The 21,873-nt window shown below is 36.6% G+C and overlaps 1 protein-coding gene across 3 annotated transcripts in view; it reads right to left on the reverse strand.

Moving 5' to 3' along the window:
• SPATS2 (spermatogenesis associated serine rich 2) overlaps positions 1-21,873 on the reverse strand; it is a 149,369-nt gene that overhangs the window by 28,151 nt on the left and 99,345 nt on the right. For all 3 annotated transcript variants that reach the window (XM_065934489.1, XM_065934491.1, XM_065934490.1), the window contains exons 3-5: positions 15,080-15,159; positions 7,592-7,700; positions 6,451-6,500 (exon numbers count right to left, since the gene is read on the reverse strand). In XM_065934489.1, the coding sequence (XP_065790561.1) occupies positions 6,451-6,500; positions 7,592-7,700; positions 15,080-15,159 (239 nt within the window). The remainder of the gene's footprint in view (positions 1-6,450; positions 6,501-7,591; positions 7,701-15,079; positions 15,160-21,873) is intronic.

The raw sequence follows: 21,873 nt of genomic DNA on the forward strand, positions 1-21,873 counted from the left end.
TTATCCAAAGATTAATTTTAATTATGTAAACATGGATTCTTAATATGTTCCTAACTAGCAGTTTCCATAAGTAGGATTTTTTTTACTCAAATGCCTAGTGCATTTTTGGGCTCCCCTGGTGTTTCAGTGGTGAAGAATTCACCTCCCAACATAGGAGACATGGTCTCTGGTCTGGGAAGATCCTACATGCTATGGAGCAACTAAGCCTGTGCACCCCAACTACTGAGCCTGTGCTCTAGAGCCTGGGAGCTGCCAACTACTGAGCCCACATGCTGCAACTGCTGAAGCCCATGTGCCTAAAGCCTGTGTTTCACAACAAGAGAAGTCACTGCAATGAGAAGCCTGCACAATGCAACTAGTCCCTGCTAGCTGCAGAGTACAAAAGAGCACAAAGGAGAGTAGTCCCTGCTTTCCGCAACCAGAGAAAAGCCCATGCAGCAACAAAGATTCAGTACAACCAAACCCCACCCCTCAAAAATGAAAACAAAAAAAAAAAAGCTGCCTTAAAGATGTTCAAAGAACTAAAGGAAAATGTGGGGAAGGTCAAGCAAACAAAGTATGAACAAAATGGAAATATTAATTAAGAGACAGAAAAAAAATTAGATCTAAAAAAAGAAATCAAAAATGAAATTCTGGAGCTGAAAAGTACAGTAAGTTAAATTTTTTTTAAAAAATCACTGAAGGAATTCAAAGGGAGATCTGAGAAGTCAGAAGAAAGAACCAGTGGGTTTCAAGATAGCACAACTGAAATTGTTGAGTTTGAGGAAGAGAAAAAAAAAGACTGAAGAAAAGTGAAGAGCCTAAGGGACCTGTGGGGCTCCATCAAGCAAACCAACATATGCATTGTATAAACTGGAGAAGGAGAGGAGAGAAAGGGAAGGAAGAACGTGTGAAGAAATAATGCCTGAAAACTTTCCAAATTTGATGAAAGACATGACTATAAACATCCAAGAAGCTTAACAACCTCTAAAAGAAGATGAAACACGTTGTAACCAAACTTCCCAAAGATAAAGAAAGAATCTAGAAAGCAGCATGAGAGAAGTTACTTATCACACACAAGAGATCATCAGTGAGATTAGCAAATTTCTCATCAGAAACATAGGAGGCCAGAAGGCAGTAGGCAGATATATTCAAAGTGCTAAAAGGAAAAAAACAAACAAACCCACCAACCAAGAATCCTCTATGTAGCAAAACCGTCTTTCAAAACCGAGGGATAAATTAAGACATTCCCAGATAAACAAAGACGAGGGAGTTCATGACTACCAGACCTGCCCCACCAGAAATGCTCAAGGGAGGCCTGTAAGGTGAAGTGAAGCAACACTAGATGGTCCTCTGAAGGCACACAGAGAAATAAAGAACTTGGCAGAGGTAAAATACATGCACAACTACAAAAGCTAGTATTATTATAACAACGGTTTGTTACTGTTCTTTTTGTTTTCTACATGACTTAGAAGACCAACAAAACCAAAAGCTAGTTCTTCATAAAAACAAAGTTGACATGGCTCACACTGTCTGTGGAGCGTGCTTCTCTCTGAATCTGAATAAATCCATTTCTTACCTATCACTTTGTCTCTCACTGAATTCTTTCTGTGATGAGACATTAAGAATCTGAGCTTTATTAGGCCCTGAAACCAGGTACCACGGGTTTTGGGTTTGAGTCCCAAGCAGGATTTTGGCTGGGTTCAGGTCCCAGCCACGTGGGTTCAAGTTCCAAGCAGGGTTTTGGCTGGGTTTGAGTTCCAGCAGATGGGTTCAAATCCCAACCAGAGGTAAACAGTTTCAACACTACATGATGATCAAGGGTTCAATTCAAGGAGATATAACAATTATAAATATATATGTACCCAACATAGGAGCATCTCAATATGTAAGGCAAATACTAACACACATAAAGGAAGAAATCAACAGTAACATAATAATAGTGGGAACATTTAATTCTCCACTTTCATCAATGGACAGATCATCCAGACAGAAAATTAATAAGGGAATGCAGACCTTAAATGACACTTTAGACTAGCTGGACTTTGTAGTTGGACTAATTGGTATTTGTAGAGTATTCCATCCGAAAGCAGCAGTCTACACATTCATTTCAAATGTACTCTGAGCATTCTCTAGGATTGACCACATGCTGGGTCACAAGATGAGCCTTGGTAAATTTAAGAAAATTGAAATCGTATCAAGCATCTTTTCTGATCACAATGCTATGAAATTAGAAATAAAATACAAGAAAAAAAAACAACCTCTAAGAAACACAAACACATAGTGACTAAACAAAACAAAGGAAAAAAAAAACAAAGTTGACAAACCTTTAGCTAGATGGACTAAGAAAAAAGTGAGAAGACTCAAAGTATTAAAATAAGAAATGAAAGTGGGTACATTACTGATTATAAGAGAATATTATGAACAATCATACACCAACAAATTGTATAACCTAGATGAAATTGTTCAAATTCCTAGAAACACAAAACCTACCAATATTGTCATGAAGAAATAGAAAATCTAACTAGTTAGGAGACTGAAACACGAATCAAAAGTCTCCTGACAAAGAAAAGCCTTGGCTTCACTAGTGAATTCTACCAAACATTTACTCCTGCCAAACTTAAAAAAAAAAAAAAAAGCTGCTGATGAGAAGGGAACAATATCTCACTCTATGAGGTCAGCATTACCCTGATACTTAGACAAAGACACTAGATGAAAACTACAAAGCAATATCCCTTATGAACACTGATGCAAAAATTCTCAACGAAACAGTACCAAACCAAATTCAGCAACATATTAAAATAATTATACACCATGACCAAATAGGATTTATTCCCTGAATGCAAGAATGGTTCAACTTAAGAAAACTGATCAATGTAACACACCATATTAACAGAAAGAAGGGGAAAAAAGCCACATGATCATCTTAATTGATGCAGAAAAAACATGTGACAAAATTCAAATATCCTTTCATGATAAAAACACTAAAAAAAAAAAAAAAAAACTAGGACTAGAAGGAAACTACTTCAACATAGTAAAAAACATATACGAAAAACCCACACGGAACAATGGTCAAAGAAGAGAGCTTTTCCTCAAAGATCAGGAACAAGGCAAGGGTGCCCACTTTTGCCATTTCTATTCAACACAGTACTGAAAGTTGTAGCCAGTGCAATTAAGAAAGAAAAAGAAATAAAAGGCATCCACACAGGAAATGAAAAAGTAAAATATGTTTGCAAAAGATATGATCTTATATATAGAAAACTTTAAAGATTACACACATACACACACACACACAGAACAATTCAGCAAAGCAGCAAGATACAGTCAACACACAAAAATCAGTTGTACTTCCATACATGAACCATCTGAAAAGTGATCTACAGAATCAATGCAATCCATATCAAAATCCCAATGATATTTTTTGCAGAAACAGAAAAACCCATCTTAAAATTCATATGCACTCTCAAGGAACCAAAACAATCTTGAAAAAGAGGACTAAAGATTATCATACTAAATTAAATAAGTCAGACAGAGAAGGACAAATATCATATGATATCACTTATATGTGTAATCTAAAAAAAAGGACACAAATGAATTTACTTACAAAAGAAAAATAGACTCACAGACATAGAAAACAAGCTTATGGTCACCAAAAGGGAACGGGGCTAGTATGGGAGGGCTAGTATGTTTGGAACTAAAATATACACATTATTATATATGAAAAGATAACCAACAAAGACCTACTGTTGGGGACTATAATAGTATCTTCTAATAACCTACAATGGGCTTCCCTTGTGGCTCAGCTGGTACAATGGAAAAGAATCTAAAAAAATTTATGTATATGTATGTGTGTGTGTATATAACTGAATCACTCTGCTGTACCCCTGAAATTAACACAACATTGTAAATCAACATTTCAAGAAAAAATTTTAAGAAAAAGAGGAACAAAACAGGGAGATTTACAACCTGATTTCAAAACTTACTACAAAGCTGCACTAATCCCAACAATGCAGTACTAGGGTAAAGACAGATGTATAAGGGACTTGTCTGGTGGCCCGTGGCTAAGATTCTGCTTCCACTACGGAGGGCAGGGGTTTGATCCCTGGTCAGGGAACTAAGACTCCGCAAGCCATGCAGAGCGACAAAAATACTTATAAAAAACAAACACAGAGACAATGAAATAGAATAAACAGCCCAGAAGTGAACTCTAACATATATGGCTAAATGATTTTTGCCAAAACTACTCAATGGGGAAAGGACAGTCTTTTCAACAAATCATGCTGGAAAAACTGGAATCCCCACTTTTATAAAAGAAAAAAGTTGGACTTTAACCTGAAACATAACACAAAAATTATCTCAAAATGGATCAAACCTAAATGTAAGACCTAAATCAACAAAACTTATAAGAAAATGATGTAGGTAGGACTAAAGCTTCACGATATTGGATTTGGTAAGGATTTCTTAGAGATGACACCAGAGGCACAGTTAACAAAGAAAAACAAACTGGACTTCATGAGAAAGAAGACAATCCACGGAATGTGAGAAACTATTTGCAATCATATATCTGGTAAGGGATTTTTCCTCTCCACAATTTTCATTTCTCCTTTTCTTAATTACTTTCTCCCATGTGAGCTGGTTAAGTTTTCATGTCACTGTCCTATGCATGTGATACCTATCTCCAGTAACCGTTCATGATCATATCCTATTAAACTAATCCCAACAGTTAACTGGATGTGATTTGGGTATTTGGAATTGCCAAACTGAAGCCATTTTTCTTTCTCCAAATTTTAAGAAATTTATGTATCTCCAACCATACTTCCCCAGCTTTGTGCACATATTACACTACTAATAACCTATTATCCTTGGCCAATAAAATAGTAAATCAGAATACGCACAGTTACTTAGGTTTGGTGAAAGCAGTGAGAAGAAGTTAAGCAAATATTCAAAGCTACAGGTATGGACAGCTTCAGGGGAATCTGCGGTAGTATTAAGTTCTTAGAAAAAGTCCTCAAGGGTCATTGGAGCCAAGCCTGTTTTCTTTTTTTCTCCAAGTCTGGTTTAATCAAGACTTAGCAGAATTCCTAATGAAGTGATTTAGATTTATCAAGAAAGCATTCCAGAACTCCAGCACTAACCTAATATAGACCCCAAAGAGATTTCATAGAGATACTTGATTCAAATTCACACTTCAAGCACTTCCTAAAGGAACTAGATTTAGAGTAAAGAGCTATGGGAAGCATGTTGAGGTTAGCTAGTGCTCTTTTTGGGAAAAGCATTTTTGGTTTCAAGTGGATAAGGAGAACTGACATGCTATATATTGTATTAAACACTTGAGGAGACATTATTTTGCCAACAAAGATCCAAATAGTCAAAGCTATGGTTTTTTTCAGTAGTCATGTATGGATGTGAGAGTTGGACTATAAAGAAAGCTGGGCCCCAACGAATTGATGTTTTTGAACTGTGGTGTTGGAGAAGACTCTTGAGAGTCCCTTGGACTGCAAGGAGATCCAACCAGTCCATCCTAAAGGAGAGCAGTCCTGGGTGTTCATTGGAAGGACTGATGCTGAAGCCGAAACTCCAATACTTTGGCCACCTGATGCAAAGAACTGACTCATTTGAAAAGACCCTTATGTTGGGAAAGATTGAAGGTGGGAGGAGAAGTGGACAACAGAGGATGAGGCAGTGGGATGGCATCACCGACTTGATGGACATGAGTCTGAGTAAGCTCCGGGAGTTGGTGATGGACAGGGAAGCCTAGCGTGCTGCAGCCCATGGGATTGCAAAGAGTTGGACACGACTGAGCAACTGAAATGTACTGAACTGAAAAACTTGCAGTTGTCAATATTATTTTTCTATTTTAGAGACGAGCAAACTAAGGCTCACTAGGGTTAAACAATATTCCCAGGAAATAAAACCAGTAAGTAGTAGAATAGGATATAAATCTAGTTTTGACTGATTCCACAGTCCAAGTGCCTTCTATTATCTTCTAATATCTCCCTGAACTAGACCATTAGACCCCTCTGCATAGCTAACAGTAGCAAAGCTTCTCTTTAGGCTTTAGGCTAAAGCTGATTAATATCAGAGATTACAACACAAGTGGTCTGACTTAAAAATTTGAACTATTTTAACTGATGTATGATATGAATGATGCTGAAAACCACTGGAATGGATCACTTTCTCTAGAGGAGCTCTGCTGTCCTTGGCATGCTCTCTTGTTTCATCCCTGCCTAATATTAATACACTCTCTGCAACTGCGATGGCAGAGTAATTCTGCTTTCTGCCTGAAATCACATGGAGGAGACTGTGGTACTCTATGTACATAGCAGTGTTACAATGTCCTGGAAGAAAACTTTTCTTAGCCAGGTAACCTGAAGATGCATATGTAAATCTTTCAATATTTCTGCAGAGCTTAATTTTTTTAGAATACAAATAGGGATACCACACTTAAATTTATGTTTAACTCATGTTTACCTTTTTCTTGCCTGTTACTGTCCATTCTTTGAGTACTTCACTGGCACTACCTGTAAGAGAAACCAATCACAGATTTTTTTCTCCCACCACAGGCATGCTCAAGCAGGAATTAGTGTCCCTGAATTTTGTAACTGCTGCAAAGTCTCCCTCTCCCAATAGGAAAAGTGATGGTTCAGGTATCTAAGCTAATGTAATGAGATAATCATATCATGCTTACCTTTTAGAATACCTGCCCATTTAGATCCCCCTTCTCCATTTAATTTCTTCAGTAAGTTCTTCCAGGAAGAGACTAATGTAGCCTGACCATTTTGAAGCTTCTTTTTATGTATGTAGCTTTGACCAAATACAAAGACGACTGGTTTCAGCCCAAGTATGGTGTCCCCTCTCCTCCAGAAGATTACACACCACCTGGTTACATTGTTTCAGAGAGAACCATCTACTACCCTACACCCAAATACTAACGTTATTAAAAAAAATATGATGATAAAGAAAAAACTTACAGTATTTGGACCTGTTTATTCTACACTGGCAAATTCAGAAAAGTAGAAAGAGGGAGATCTATTTTGACATCATTGTCACTGTTCAATGAAAGAGACAACTTCAGACAGTTTTTCCCAAACAAGTTATGTGGAAAGAATTTTGTAAAATGCTCCTCAACTCTATAAAATCAGAAGGTTTGACTAAGCATACCATTTTTTGTATGGTAAATAAGGAAACTCAAATCCATATATTTAAGTCACTTGTCAGAGCCTAAAAAAGACTATTGAGTCCCTAAATCTGCCATCTGTAGCTGAGCCACTGGACCACTGCTCTGCATTGCTTCTTAAATTCTTACTCAACCCAACTCCAGTCAAGTTCCTTATACCACTGGCTACCTAATTTCTTCTTAACTGTCATTAGAAAACGTTCTGAATAAAATGAAGGAGTCTTCTCTGCTTGTCTCTTATTCCAGGTATCATATAGCTTATGATGAATTACTTCTAGGACTGAAAAAAGGAGCTTTAAAAGATATCTTTAAAAATCGCACAGGGCCTGCTATATCATCTATAAAATACCAGACTGCCGAATAAATGCTATAGAAATTTGAAGCAACTTCTATTTGAACAAATATGAGCTTATAAAAATATTGAGCTAGGGTTACCTTCCATAAATGCTTGTACTGTTTTGTCCACACAATTATCAAAGTGCTGCAAAACCAGGATAATTTCATTGTTACTCTTATTGGGAACTATTGCACGCACTGCATTTATCTGAAAAAGAAGATAAGGTCATTTAATTCTAATATCAGGAGATCAGTTGGAAGCTGAGACCTATTACAGGGAATAACAGTAAGGGTACCATTTCATCTTTAACAAGGTATATCACATCACTTTAGTATCAGCGAGAGTACACACAACCATCTCACTGGGATGATTAATAGATGAATGATGCCAACACATAAAAAATTAACTTTAAAACTTAGAAAAAGCAGAACATTTCCAGAAACAGAAGATTTGTGCCAGATTTTCTCTCGGGTGGTTTAATTCAGGTATCAGGTATTAATTTAGCATCAACATTTCCTCATTTTTAGCAGCTATAGAGAAAGGAGGAAAGTTTAACAAACCACCAGAATAAACCACCAATAATAATTTAGATTTTTGTATAGCATTTTTCAAACATTTATTTCATATCATTTAATTGTATAATAATGCTATAAATATCATTTAAATTATTATAAACTACTTCAGGTATATAAAACATAATGAACACTCACTATGATGGCCAGTTTAATAAAATAAAATATATGCAATTGAAATGCCCGTGAAGCTTCTCATAAACCCATTTCCTTCCTCTCCACAGCGATTTCTGCCTTGAATTTGGTGTTATTTCAATATTTGTTTTTGTACTTTTATGATGTATGTCTGTATCCAAGGGTAAGACATATTACTGTTTGCATTACATATCAATATCATACATATCTGTTTTTAATTTGCTTTCTCATGTAATATTGTTTTTTAGATTTTTCATGTTGGTAAATACATCTCATTACTATTTATCAGTAATTTATTTTAACTGCTAAATAGCATTTCCATTGTGTGAATGTAGCCAATTTAATCATTTTTCTGTCGACAGACATTTACATTCTTTCCAGTGTTTGGCTACTATGAAAAATGCCATAGTAAACATTCCTACGCTTATGCTTATTTACTGAATGCTTACAACAATGCTTAGCAAATTGTTAAAAAAAAAGGAAAACAAGTCTTCAGTGAACAGTGAGAGGATGTGTCTATTGTATATATAATCACTAGTAGAATTTCTGAACAGTTTAGTTCAGTTTAATCATTCAGTCGTGTCCAACTCTTTGTGACCCAATGGACTGCAGCACACCAGGCCTCCCTGTCCATCATCAACTCCCAGAGTTTACTCAGACTCAAGTCTATTGAGTCAGTTATGCCATCCAACCACCTCATCCTCTTGTCATTCCCTTCTCTTCACACCTTCAATCTTTCCCAGTATCAGGGTCTTTTCAAATGAGTCAGTTCTTCGCATCAGGTGGCCAAAGTATTGGAGTTTCAGCTTCAACATCAGTCCTTCCAATGAATATTCAGGACTGATTTCCTTTAGGATGGACTGGTTGCATCTCCTTGCTGTCCAAGAGACTCTCAAGTGTCTTATCCAACACCACAGTTCAAAAGCATCAATTCCCTGGTGCTCAGCTTTCTTTATAGTCCAACTCTCACATCCATACATGACTACTGAAAAAACCATAGCTTTGACTAGATGGACCTTTGTTGGCAGAATAATGTCTCTGGCTTTTTAATATGCTGTCTAGGTTGGTCATAGCTTTTCTTCAAAGGGGCAAGCATCTTTTAATTTCATGGCTGCAATACCATCTGCAGTGATTTTGGAGCCCCCCAAAATAAAGTCTGTCACTGTTTCCACTGTCTCCCCATCTATTTGTCATGAAGTGATGGGATCAGATGCCATGATCTTAGTTTTCTTAATGTTGAGTTAAAGCCAACTTTTTCACTCTCCTCTTTAACTTTCTTTTCTTTTTTTTAAAAGTCTTTATTGAATTTATTACAATATTGCTTCTTTGTTTTTGTTTTTTGGCCACAAGGTATGTGGAATCTTAGCTCCCTGACCAGGGATTGAACTCGTGTCCCTTGCAATAGAAGGTGAATTCTTAACTACTGGACCACCAGGGAAGTCCTCCTCTTTCATTTTCATCAAGAGGCTCTTTAGTTCTTCTTTGCTTTCTGCCATAAGGGTGGTGTCATCTGTGTATCTGAGGTTATTGATATTTCTCCCAGCAATCTTGATTCCAGCTTGTGCTTCATGCAGTCCAGCGTTTCTCATGATGTACTCTGCATATAAATTAAATAAGTAGTGTGACAATCTACAACCTTGATGTACTCCTTTCCCGATTTGGAACCAGTCTGCTGTTCCATGTCAGTTCTAACTGTTGCTTCCTGACCTGCATACAGATTTCTCAAGAGGCAGCTCAGGTGGTCTGCTTTTCCCATCTCTTTCAGAATTTTCCACAGTTTATTGTGATTCACACAGTCAAAGGCTTTGGCACAGTCAACAAAACAGATGTTTTTCTGGAACTCTTTTGCTTTTTGGATGATCCAACAGATGCTGGCAATTTGACCTCTGGTTCCTCTGCCTTTTCTAAATCCAGCTTGAACATCTGGCAGTTCATGGTTCACACACTGTTGAAGCCTGGCTTGGAGAATTTTGAGCATTACTTTGCTAGCATGTGAGATGAGTGCAACTGTGTGGTAGTTTGAGCATTCCTTGGCATTGCCTTTCTTTGGGATTGGAATAAAAACTGACCTTTTCCAGTCCTGTGGCCACTGCACTGCTGAGTTTTCCAAATTTACTGGCATACTGAGTGCGGCACTTTCACAGCATCATCTTTTAAGATTTGAAATAGCTCAACTAGAATTTCATCACCTCCACTAGCTTTGTTCGTAGTGATGCTTCCTAAGGACTTCACATTTCAGGATGTCTGGTTCTAGGTAAGAGATCACACCATCATGATTATCTGGGTCATGAAGATCTTTTTTGTACAGTTCTTCAGTGTATTCTTGTCACCTCTTCTTAATATCTTCTGCTTCTGTTAGGCCCATACCACTTCTGTCCTTTATCGAGCCCATGTTTGCAAGAAATGTTCCCTTGGTATCTCTAATTTTCTTGAAGAGATCTCTAGTCTTTCCCATTCTATTGTTTGCCTCTATTTCTTTACACTGATCACTGAGGAAGACTTGCTTATCTCTCCTTGCTATTCTTTGGAACTCTGCATTCAAGTGGGTATATCTTTTCCTTTTCTCCTTTGCCTTTCACTTCTCTTCTTTTCACAGCTATTTGTAAGGCCTCCTCAGATAGCCAGTTTGCCTTTTTGCATTTCTTTTTCTTGGGGATGGTCTTGACCACTGCCTCCTGTACAATGTCACAAACCTCCGTCCATAGTTCATCAGGTACTCTGTCTATCAGATCTAATCCCTTGAATCTATTTCTCACTTCCGCTGTATAATCGTAAAGGATTTGATTTAGGCCATACCTGAATGGTCTACTGGTTTCCCCTACTTTCTTCAATTTAAGTCTGAATTTGGTAATAAGGAGTTCATGATCTGAGCCACATTCAGCTCTCAGTCTTGTTTTTGCTGACTATATAGAGCTTCTCCATCTTTGACTGCAAAGAATATAATCAAACTGATTTCGGTGTTGACCATCTGGTGATGTCCATGTGTAGAGTCTTCTCTTGTGTTGTTGGAAGAGGCTGTTTGCTATGACCAGTGCGTTCTCTTGGCAAAACTCTAAACAGTAGTGAATCTAAAAATTCATTAGAAATGCCAAATTTCCCTTCAAAACAAATATGCCAACTTTGTCAGTTATTCCTAAGGTATTTTATATCTTTTGAGGTTAAAAATATACACTTTACAATTAGCTGCATATTCTCTTTTCATTTTTATATGTCAATTTTATATCCAACTATTTTGATGACTTCATTATTTCTAATAATTTGTTGCTTTCTTGGTTATTCTATGTAGGCAATTCTATTATCTGTAATAACAGCAGTTTCCCCCCACCCCTTCCTTTTTATTCTTTATAATCTTCATTTCTTGTCTTACTGGACAATGTGAAATTGGTTATTTCTTCAAGAAGACCCTCCTTTTTTTTTTTGATAGGCAGTGGTAGTTAGAAACTAAGATCTAAGAGTTAGGTGTGTTTATTGCTATTAGGTTGGTGTAAAAGTAATTGTGGTCTTATATTGCTGAGCTTTGCCATTTGATATTGGAATACATTCTCAAATAAATGTGATTATGTTATACATCATTTTAATGCACATTTCTCACTTTTTTTTGGCTAATGACTTATTATTTGCTATTTTATATATTTTATATATATTTATGTTTTATATATAAATATACACAATATTTATATATTATTTATATTATTTTATATATTATATATTTTAGACTAGGGAAATGATGTTAGACAAAAAGCAAATTCAAGCAATTTTTTTATTTGAGTTCAAAATGGGTCGTAAAGCAGTTGAGACAATTTGAACATCATCAATGCATTAGCCCAGAAACTGCTAACGAACGTACAGTGCAGTGGTGCTTCAAGAAGTTTTGTAAAGGAGAGGAGAGCCTTGAAGATGAGAAGCAGAGTGGCCGGCAATTGCAAATTGACAATGACCAAATGAAAGGATCATCAAAGCTGATTCTCTTTCAACTACACGAGAAGTTGCTAAAGAACTCAACATCAACCATTCTATGGTCATTCTGCATTAGAAGCAAATTGGAAAGGTGAAGAAGTTCAATAAGTGGGTACCTCATGAACTGATAGCAAATTAAAAAAACCATTGATTTGAAGTGTCATCCTTTTTTATTGTGTAACAACAAACAATTTCTCGAATGGATTGTGATGTGCGACAGAAAGTGGATTTTATACGACTACCAGCATTGATCAGCTCAGTGGCTGGATGGAGAAGAAACTCCAAAACACTTCTCAAAACCAAAGAAAAGTGAAAGTGTTAGTCGCTCAGTTGTGCCCAACTCTTTGCGACCCCATGGATTGTAGACTGCCAGGCTCCTCTGTTCATGGGATTCTCCAGGCAAGAATACCGAAGTGGGTTACCATTTCTTCCTCCAGGGGATCTTCCCAACCCCGGGATCGAACTTGCATCTCTTAGGTTTTCGCTTGCATTGGCAGGTGGGGTCTTTATCACTAGCATCACCTGGGAAGCCCCAAGAAGGTCCAAAGCACTTCCCAAAGCCAAACTTGCACCAAAAAAAGGCCATGGTCACTGTTTGGTGGTCTGCTGCACATCTAATTCACTACAACTTTCTGAATCTGGCGAAATCATTACATGTGAGAAGTATGGTCAGCAAATCGATGAGATACACTGAAAACTGCAACGCCTGCAACCAGCATTGGTCAACATAAAGGGCCCAATTCTTCTCCATGACAATGCCCGACTGCACCTTGCACAACCAACATTTGCTTCAAAAGTTAAACAAATTGGGCTATGGAGTTTTACTTCATCTGCCATATTCACCCGACCTCTTGCCAAACAACTACCACTTTTTCAAGCATCTTGACAACTTTTGCAGGGAAAATGCTTCCATAACCAGCAAGAGGCAGAGAATGCTTTCAAAGAGTTCATTGGCTCCCGAAGCATGGATTTTCACATTATAAAAATAAACAAGCTTACTTCTTGTTGGCAAAAATGTTTTGATTGTAATGGTTTCTATTTTGATTAAAGATGCATTTGAGCCTAGTTACAATGATTTAAAATTCACAGTCTGAAACCGCAATTACATTGCACCAACCTAATACTAGGATGTGATTATTTCTAGGTCCTTTCAGTGAACAGAACTAGGAAATTTTGCTTTTTACAACATAAGTTTATACTGACACCATCAGCTTAAATGTAATATTAAACGGCGCTTTTTTTTTAGCCACACCGTGCAGCATGCAGGACTGAACCTATGCCTTCTGTAGTGGAAGCACAGAGTCCTAACCAGTGGACCTAGAGATTTTTATAAAGAGACTTTTTATAAAGACTTTTTATAAAGTGGTTTTTAAACATGTATTTCTCTTCTCTAAAGTGAAAGCTTTTAGCTCTTAAAAACATTAACATATTTCTTGATTTGCCTTATTCTATAATATTATAAAATAATTACAGAATATAATATTACTACTAATGAAAAAAGTTGAGTTTATTTTCACTGAACATTTACAGTAAGAATATTACTACTGTGTTCAAAGTCAGTGGGAAGATTTGTTTTAGTTTACCTTTCCCTAAGATGAAACATTTTCAGGATCTCAACCTTATATAAGGTCTCAGTTCCAATTTCTAACCCAGAACAAGCTTTGAGCTAAATCTGGGGCCTTGGGTGGTAAAAACCCATTTATTACTGAGACTGGCAAAACACATCAGAGTTACTCAGCTCCAGCTCACCACTCAGCTTTTCAGTTTCTTCTCTATTTTTGGCCCCTAGGGATATCCCTTCTTGGGTTCAGCTATGCTTTTTTCTTTTTTTGCCAGGCCATGTAGCCTGCAGGATTCCCAGACCCGGTAGTAAATCTGGGCCCTCGGCAATGAAAACGGAATCCTAACCACTGGACCACCGGGGAATTCCTCAGCTATGCATTTAAAATGATGTATATCATTTTCATTCTGTATTTGTAACCATTTTACACTAGAAATGTTTTCAGGATATCTAGTCTGCCATATTGCTTGAAAAGGAAACCCTTTTACAGATGAAGAGGAGTAAAGAATCTTGTTCAAGTTATTAACAGAACCTGTATTAGGACCTACGTCTTTTTTAGAACACTTGCTTTCATGTCATTCTATTTTTTTTTTTTTGTTTCAGGCTTAATTGAACAATGATAAAGTATAAAACTATACAAGTGGGACGGTATAGAATCTATAATTCAAAGAGGGTGAATTTATAATATACATTTTTGAGATGAGCAAAAAATTACTGTGATCACTAGAAAATGGGCTTTAGGCAAAACTTACAGATTCAAAGATAAAGGCAAAATTCTCATAACTGAAAATGCAACATTGTTTATATTATTGAACCAATATGTATCTATGACTCCAGAATCAACTATTTACTTTTTAAATGAGATGGAGAACACATGTAAAGCTTTTGTTTTATGTTTTTTCTCAATATAGCTCATTAAGGGTTATATTACTAACGACAACCTGGTTCCCTTCCAAAGATATGTTACTTAGAAAATTTCTCTTCTTGCCCTAAAGTCTCCTGGTCTTAAAAATCCTCTTCAAGTGAATGGGAGGATCCTACTCAGACTATTCCTTAAAAGAATGTTAGCAAATGAGAGACACACTTAGCCATAGATATACTGTTGTATTAATTAATATTAAGATGTCCAAGAGAATTTAGAATAAATATATGTATATGTATATGTGTAAAGAAAACTGTTCATACTTACAGGCTCTGATTCCTCAAAACCTTCATGGGAGTTACTCTCTGATATACTGTGGCATTCATACAGTTTTGTTCTTAATTTTCACTTTCTTAATGAGTTTTGTAGTCAATTACTTTATTAGTACCTAAATTTTAACAAGACATTCAAGTTTCCTATCCACAGTAACTAGACATACCTTTTCTTTCATATTTTCAAAAGCTCCTCCTTGGGCCAGTACAGTATTGGATTGCAAGTCAAAAATGAATCCTGATGAATCTGAAAGAATGAGAAATAAAAATATATTCAACAGGGTCCAAAACTAACATAACAGCCTACAAAATGTAAGGGCCAATACTTTTCTCCCATAAAGAGCTAAGAATTAAACAGAACTTAGTTGTTATTTTGCAAATTCTACTACATAACTGATAACTACCTCTGCATTCAAATTGTGAAATTAAATTTGATTTTAGTAGAAATTATCACAGCTTGAGACAAATATTGAAATCAATTATATTAGACTGTCCAGTAATCCTTGATATCTTTAACTATCCTAATATAAAAGTCCCTCTAAAAATACTGTAAGTAAATAGCTCAAGGTAAAATTTAACACTAACAAATCTGAAAATGTGAGAATGAGTTTCTGTAACATTAATAACAACACATAAAAGTACTTTCCATCTTCTAGACTTCTAGACTGCACACACACATCACATTCTTAAGACTATGAATTTCATAAATATATTTGCTTGTGTTCCCAAAATAATATATGATAAAGCAATGTACCAGTGTTTATATTAATAGCATAAATGGGAGAACTTAGTTCAATGTAAGAAATTATAGAAAAGAGTTTGCACTTAGAAAGAAAAGGCTATCTGTGAATTTAATCGGTTTCTTTACCCATGACTATGTGATCAACAAATTATCTCAGCTTTACACTTGACAACTTTGTTTTATTCTAATGAGATGTGATCCTAGGAAATAGCTAGAATGCTTCTCAGATTCTGATGTGTATACTTATCATTGGAGGAATCTCAAGTTAAATAGCAGGTTCTGATTCAAGAGTCTAATGTGTGGCCTGAGATTTTTACTCTCAAGTGGTATCAACATTGCAGATCCAAGCTACCATATCTGGGAGTACTTTGGGAGTTCAAATTTCAACAAGGTAAGTAAAAGGGGAAAATTTGAAAAAAGGGGTTGCTATAGTCTGAATGTTTGTCTTTTCACCTCCAAATTCATATGCTGAAATCCTAAAGAGATGGTATTAGTAGGTGAGGCCTTCGGAGAGCAGAGTTCTCATGAATGAGATCAGTGTTCCTATTAAAAAGATTCCATAGAGACCTCTGCCACCATGTGAGGACACAACGAGAAGTCTGCAACCCAGAAGGCCCTCACTGGACCATGTTGGCACTTTGATCTCAGATTTCCAGCCTCGAGAACTGTGAGAAGTAAATTTCTATTGTTTATAAGCTACTCAGTCTGTGGTATTTTGTTAGAGCAGTCTGAACAGAATAAGATGGGAGTATAAAAAAATAGAATAATATTCTAGTACACTTTCTAAATTCTTTTAGTATTATTACAGATGTGTTTTAATTAAAGCCTCTTTTATAGCTCAATCTTTATAATGTATTTTATATAATACCTCCAAGTTGCTGCAGAAGATTGATAATTTATACATTAGAATGATAACAGTATTTTGCTTCTAAAAGTAGAAAAGAGGATATGAATACAGCTGGTGTCATTCCAAGAGAAAGTACACTTGTCAATTATCATTGAATTGTGAATTAATTTTTAATCTCTGTAATATTGGCAGTTTCGTCATTGTTACCCAAAGGAAAAATAAGGTTACGTTTACACAAACTCAGTACTTAAAGCCTGAATTTTCTAGATGATGACCTAATATGGTTAACACTGAATTATCTTTATTAAATGCAAAGAAACATAGTATATACAGATGAAAATTTTACACAGCCAAAATACTACTGAGCAACCTTTTCAGAACTGCTTTAGGTTATCCAGATGATATAACTTGACTGCTGTTAAGTACAGCTGATCCTTGAACACTGCCCAGGTCTACTTATACACAGATGCTTTTCAATGGTAAGTACCTCAGCATACACAATCTGCAGTTGGTTGAATCCACGGATGTAGAACTGTGGACACTGAGGCCCAACTGGAAGGATTTTCCACTGCACATTTAACCCCCATATTATCCAAGGGTCAACTGTACCCTCTCTCAAAGACACATTAATGAGCACTGAGATGATACAAAGAACATCAGTAATCTTAGCGAAGAATCCAACCACCAATCTTTTTTAGGGAAAGGTGCTTGAACGCTCAGTTGTGTTTGACTCTTTGCAACCCTATGGACTGTAGCCCACGAGGCTCCTCTGTCCATGGGATTTCCCAGGCAAGAATACTGGAGTCGGGTGCCATTTCCTTCTCCAGGGGATCTTCCTGACCCAGGGATCAAGCCCATATCTCTTACATCTCCTGCACTGGCAGCAGATTCTTAAGAGGGGATACTTAATTTTATTTTTTTCTTTTTATTTTAATTGGAGGCTAATTACTTTATAATACTGTAGTGGTTTTTTTGCCATACATTGACATGAATCAGCCATGGGTGTACATGTGCTCCCCATCCTGAACCCCCCTCCCCATCCCATCCCAAGAGGGGATACTTAAAACAGCATTTTGGGACCTATATTTAAATAAGCTATTGGTATCATTAACTTCTTATACATCATCTAACACCTTTTATTTTTTTCTGTTTAACAACACACTAGATGAAATGAAGCTCAATGAAAACAAAGGGTAGATCTGCAAACACTTTCAGTGATCACCTCCCCCAAATTAGCATAAGTATTATTAGAGTTTATCTGGAATACCAGTTGGGATAACGATTAAAAATACATACAGAAGCTATTTCAGTCAGGATCTCAGCAGGAAACAAACAGCACACTGAGACTGGGAAATGTGAAGAGAGTTTAATGAAGGGACCATTTTCGAAGGTGCTGGTAGGGAGTAGGGAAACCACAAGAGAGAGCACAGTACTCCTTGGCTAAGAACAGCCATGTATATTGCTACTGGAGGTTTTAAAAACGGTAAGGAGGGAGCAATTACTGGAATCTGGAGACAGAAGGCTCTTTCATCTTTGTTTCATCTGGTGTGGAGATGGCCATAGGATAACAGTCCTTTAATCAGAGGACACAGCAAGACCACAGTGACCCTTCAGGCAAAGACTAGGGGAACAGATACTCCTATCTCACTCTCCTCCCTGCCTCTGGTCTCCTGCCTTATGATGCCCAACAGCCAAACTCAACCAGAAGCCCAAGGCAAGAAACCTGTAGTTTGACTTTCAGTCTGGACAGGTCAGGCCCCTGGGGTACAAATGCCCATTTTGTATTTATATTCTAAATCATGAATTTGCCAAAATGGGAAAGCAATAATTTAACATCTTAACTTGTCTATTCACCAGCTAATATTGTCTTTTTACTTATACTAACAAACTCAAGTAGATTAAAAAAATCCTGCTTCAATGAATTGGAGCTTAAGTGCCTCTCAACATTATAGCGAAAATAAATTTTAATTCTTACCAACAATATTTAGAGATTTAACAGTTCTCTTATTTGTTCATGCAAAGTAAGCCTAAGATTTAGTTAATTTCACTGTTGGTAAATGAGGCAAGATCTCATCCTTTTGCACCTACCCTATGATAAAAGATCATAAATTTTTAAAGAAAAAAACTGAAGTTAAATATTATACTCAGGTAAGATTCATAAAGATATGAGGAACCCTTGAGATTATCATCTATTTCATTCTATCAGGAACCATCTCACAAGTTCCTTGGAATTATTTCAAATACTACACATTTAGGAACATTTTGCGGGCTTCCCTGATGGCTCAGATGGTCAAGAATCTGCCTGCAATGCAGAAGACCTGGGTTTGATCCTTGGGGTGGGAAGATTCCCTGAAGGAGGAATAGCTCCCATTCTAGTATTCTTGCCTGGAGAATTCCATGGACAGAGGAGCCTGACAGGCTATAGTCCAGGAGTCGCAAAGAGTCAGACACAACTGAGTGACCAACACTAGTTTTAGTGGATAAAGTATGCTATTTACAGTATCATTGACATATTTATAAACATTAGAAAACATATTGTTTTTACTGGCTTAAAAAATCAGGCAACAGTTATTTCAATGAGGACAACATAGAAATACCTGAGTCTGACTATCACATGTATCAAATCAGACTTGAACAAGTTTTCTTTTTTTTTTTTAACTGAGGTATAATTGACACACATATATATATAACATTACATTACATAGTTTCAGGTATGTAGCATGATTTGATATTTGTATATACTGTGAATTGATCACAAAAAGTCTAGTTAATATCTATCAACATACACAGTTAAGGGAAACTTTTTTCTTGTGATAAGAACTTTAAGATATATTCTCTTAGCAACTTTTAAATATGCGATATGGTATTATTAACTAGAGTCACCATGCTGTACATTATATTCCTAGGACTTACTTATTTTATAATTGGAAGTTTGGACCTTTTGACCCCCTTTACCCAAAGATACCCCTGTACCTTTTGGCCCTCCTCCCACCCAACATCTTTGATAACCATCGATCTGTTCTCTGTATCTATGAGTTCTTTTCTTCTGTAAGTTTTAGATCCCACATATAAATGAGATCATATGGTTTGTCATTTTCTGACTTATTTTACTCAGTACAATGTCCTCAAGGTTCATCAATGGTGTCACAAATGGCAATATCTTCTTTTTATGGCTGAATAATATTCCATTGTATAAATACACACCACATTCTTTATCCATTCTTCCACCATATGAAGACACTCAGGTTGTTCCTATATCTTGGCTATTGTAAATCATGCTGCAATGAACATGGGGGTGCATGTGTCCTTTCAAGTTAATGTTTTTGCTTTCTTTGGATACATAACCAGAAGCTGAACTGATGAATAGTTCTATATTTCCTGGTCAACACTTCCTATTTCTTGTCTTTTTAATAATAACTATTCTTACAGGTGTGAGGTAGTATCACATTATGCTTTGGGCTGCATTTTCCTGATTAGTGATGTTAAGCACCTTTTTATGTGTCTGTTGCACATCTATCTCTATGTCTTCTTTATAACTGAACTTTGAAACATAGTCAAATTGTTTTTAATTAATAATTTAACCTGAAGACCAAACTGTATTTTCACAATTAATATGGTTAAAAGTTCTGATTATATTCACAACTCTGAGGATGGCAGGAAGAAAGGCAGGCAAGCAGGAAGGGACAGAGGGAGGTGGGAGGGAGGAAAGGAAGAGAGAAAACAAGCACTGGTGAGGATGTGGAGAAATTCAAACAGTCATACATTGCTGGTGGGAATGTAAAATGATACAACTGCTATGGAACGCTATATGGTGGCTCCTTGAATAACTGAAGATATAATTATCATGATATAGTAATTCCATGCCACTCTAATGGCAGAAAGTGAAGAGGATCTAAAGAGCCTCTTGATGAGGGTGAAAGAGGAGGGTAAAAAAGCTGGCTTAAAACTCAACATTCAAAAAACTAAAACATGGCATACAGTCCCATCACTTCATTGCAAACAGATGGAGAAAAACTGAAAACTCTGACTGATTTTATTTTCTTGGACTCCAAAATCACTGCAGACAATGACTGCAGACACAAAATTAAAAGACACTTGCTCCTTGGAAGTAAAGATCTAGACTGTGTATTAAAAAGCAGAGACATCACTTTGCCACGAAAGGGCTGTATAGTCAAAACTACAGTTTTTCTAGCAGTCATTTCCAGATGTGAGAATTGGACCATAAAAAAGGCTGAGCACCAAAGAATTGATGCTTTCAAATTGTGGTGTTGGAGAAGACTCTTGAGAGTCCCATGGACTGCAGGAGATCAAATCAGTCAATCCTAAAGGAAATCAACCCTGAATATTCATTGGAAGGACTGATGCTGAAGCTAAAGCTCCAATACTCTGGCCACCTGATGCAAAAAGCCAACTCACCGGAAAAGACCCTGATGCTGGGAAAGATTGAGGGCAGGAGGAGAAGGGGTGGCAGATGATGAGATGGTTAGATAGCATAACCATGAATCTGAATAAACTCTGGGAGATACTGAAGAACAGGGGAGCCTGGTGTGCCACAATTCATGGGGTCACAAAGAATGGGACATGACTTAAGAGACTGAACAAAAACAAATGCATATACTAGACCCCCACCATAACAAATGAGGTGGAGTTTATTAAAAGCTTTACTACTTGGCGTTCTACCTAAAAATATTTAGCAGAATTAGTATTATGAAGACATGGTAAGGCTCTCTGAGAGTACCGAAGTGAATTCAATCTGATTATCAATGAGAAGATTGTTTCTTTCATGGAAAAGCCTGTCCCCCCGAATTCTTGGCTGCTTACAGTTGAGAGAAGCATAGAGGGAGCTTCCCAGGCATGGAGTAGGTCTAAGGATTCTCACAGGAGTTACTGAATGTGTGTCTTTGAATTAACAACTAAAAACCTATTGTTTTAGATTGTTTATGTATTTTTTCACTGACATGATGGTAAATCACGATATCATCCGATCTGACAAGCAAAGAGAAAGATGGAAATATGATCCCTTCTAAAATACCTTCTTTTAACTTTACAATGGTGAGAAAAATCGGTTATGATACTATTCAGTACCCAAAGTCTACAGTAAGAAACCTACGGCAGAATCAAAGACTGAGTCCAAGTTTTATGCTACCCATTAGTGCTGTAACTCATCAAATATACTAGTTCTCAAGTTGCATTATTTCAACAAAAAGGTGGTATATCATGTTTCTTCCAAGGATCTCAGATTTTTGTTATTACTCCCTGATATTCCTCATACATACATGAAACAAGCTGGATAACAAAATTATTCACATTTCACCATGGCCAAAGACAGACCATACATTTATGAGTCAATTAAATGCAGGTAAGACTAGGGG

This window comes from Muntiacus reevesi, chromosome 4 (assembly GCF_963930625.1).
Source record: "Muntiacus reevesi chromosome 4, mMunRee1.1, whole genome shotgun sequence".
Classification (NCBI taxonomy): Eukaryota; Metazoa; Chordata; class Mammalia; order Artiodactyla; family Cervidae; genus Muntiacus; species Muntiacus reevesi.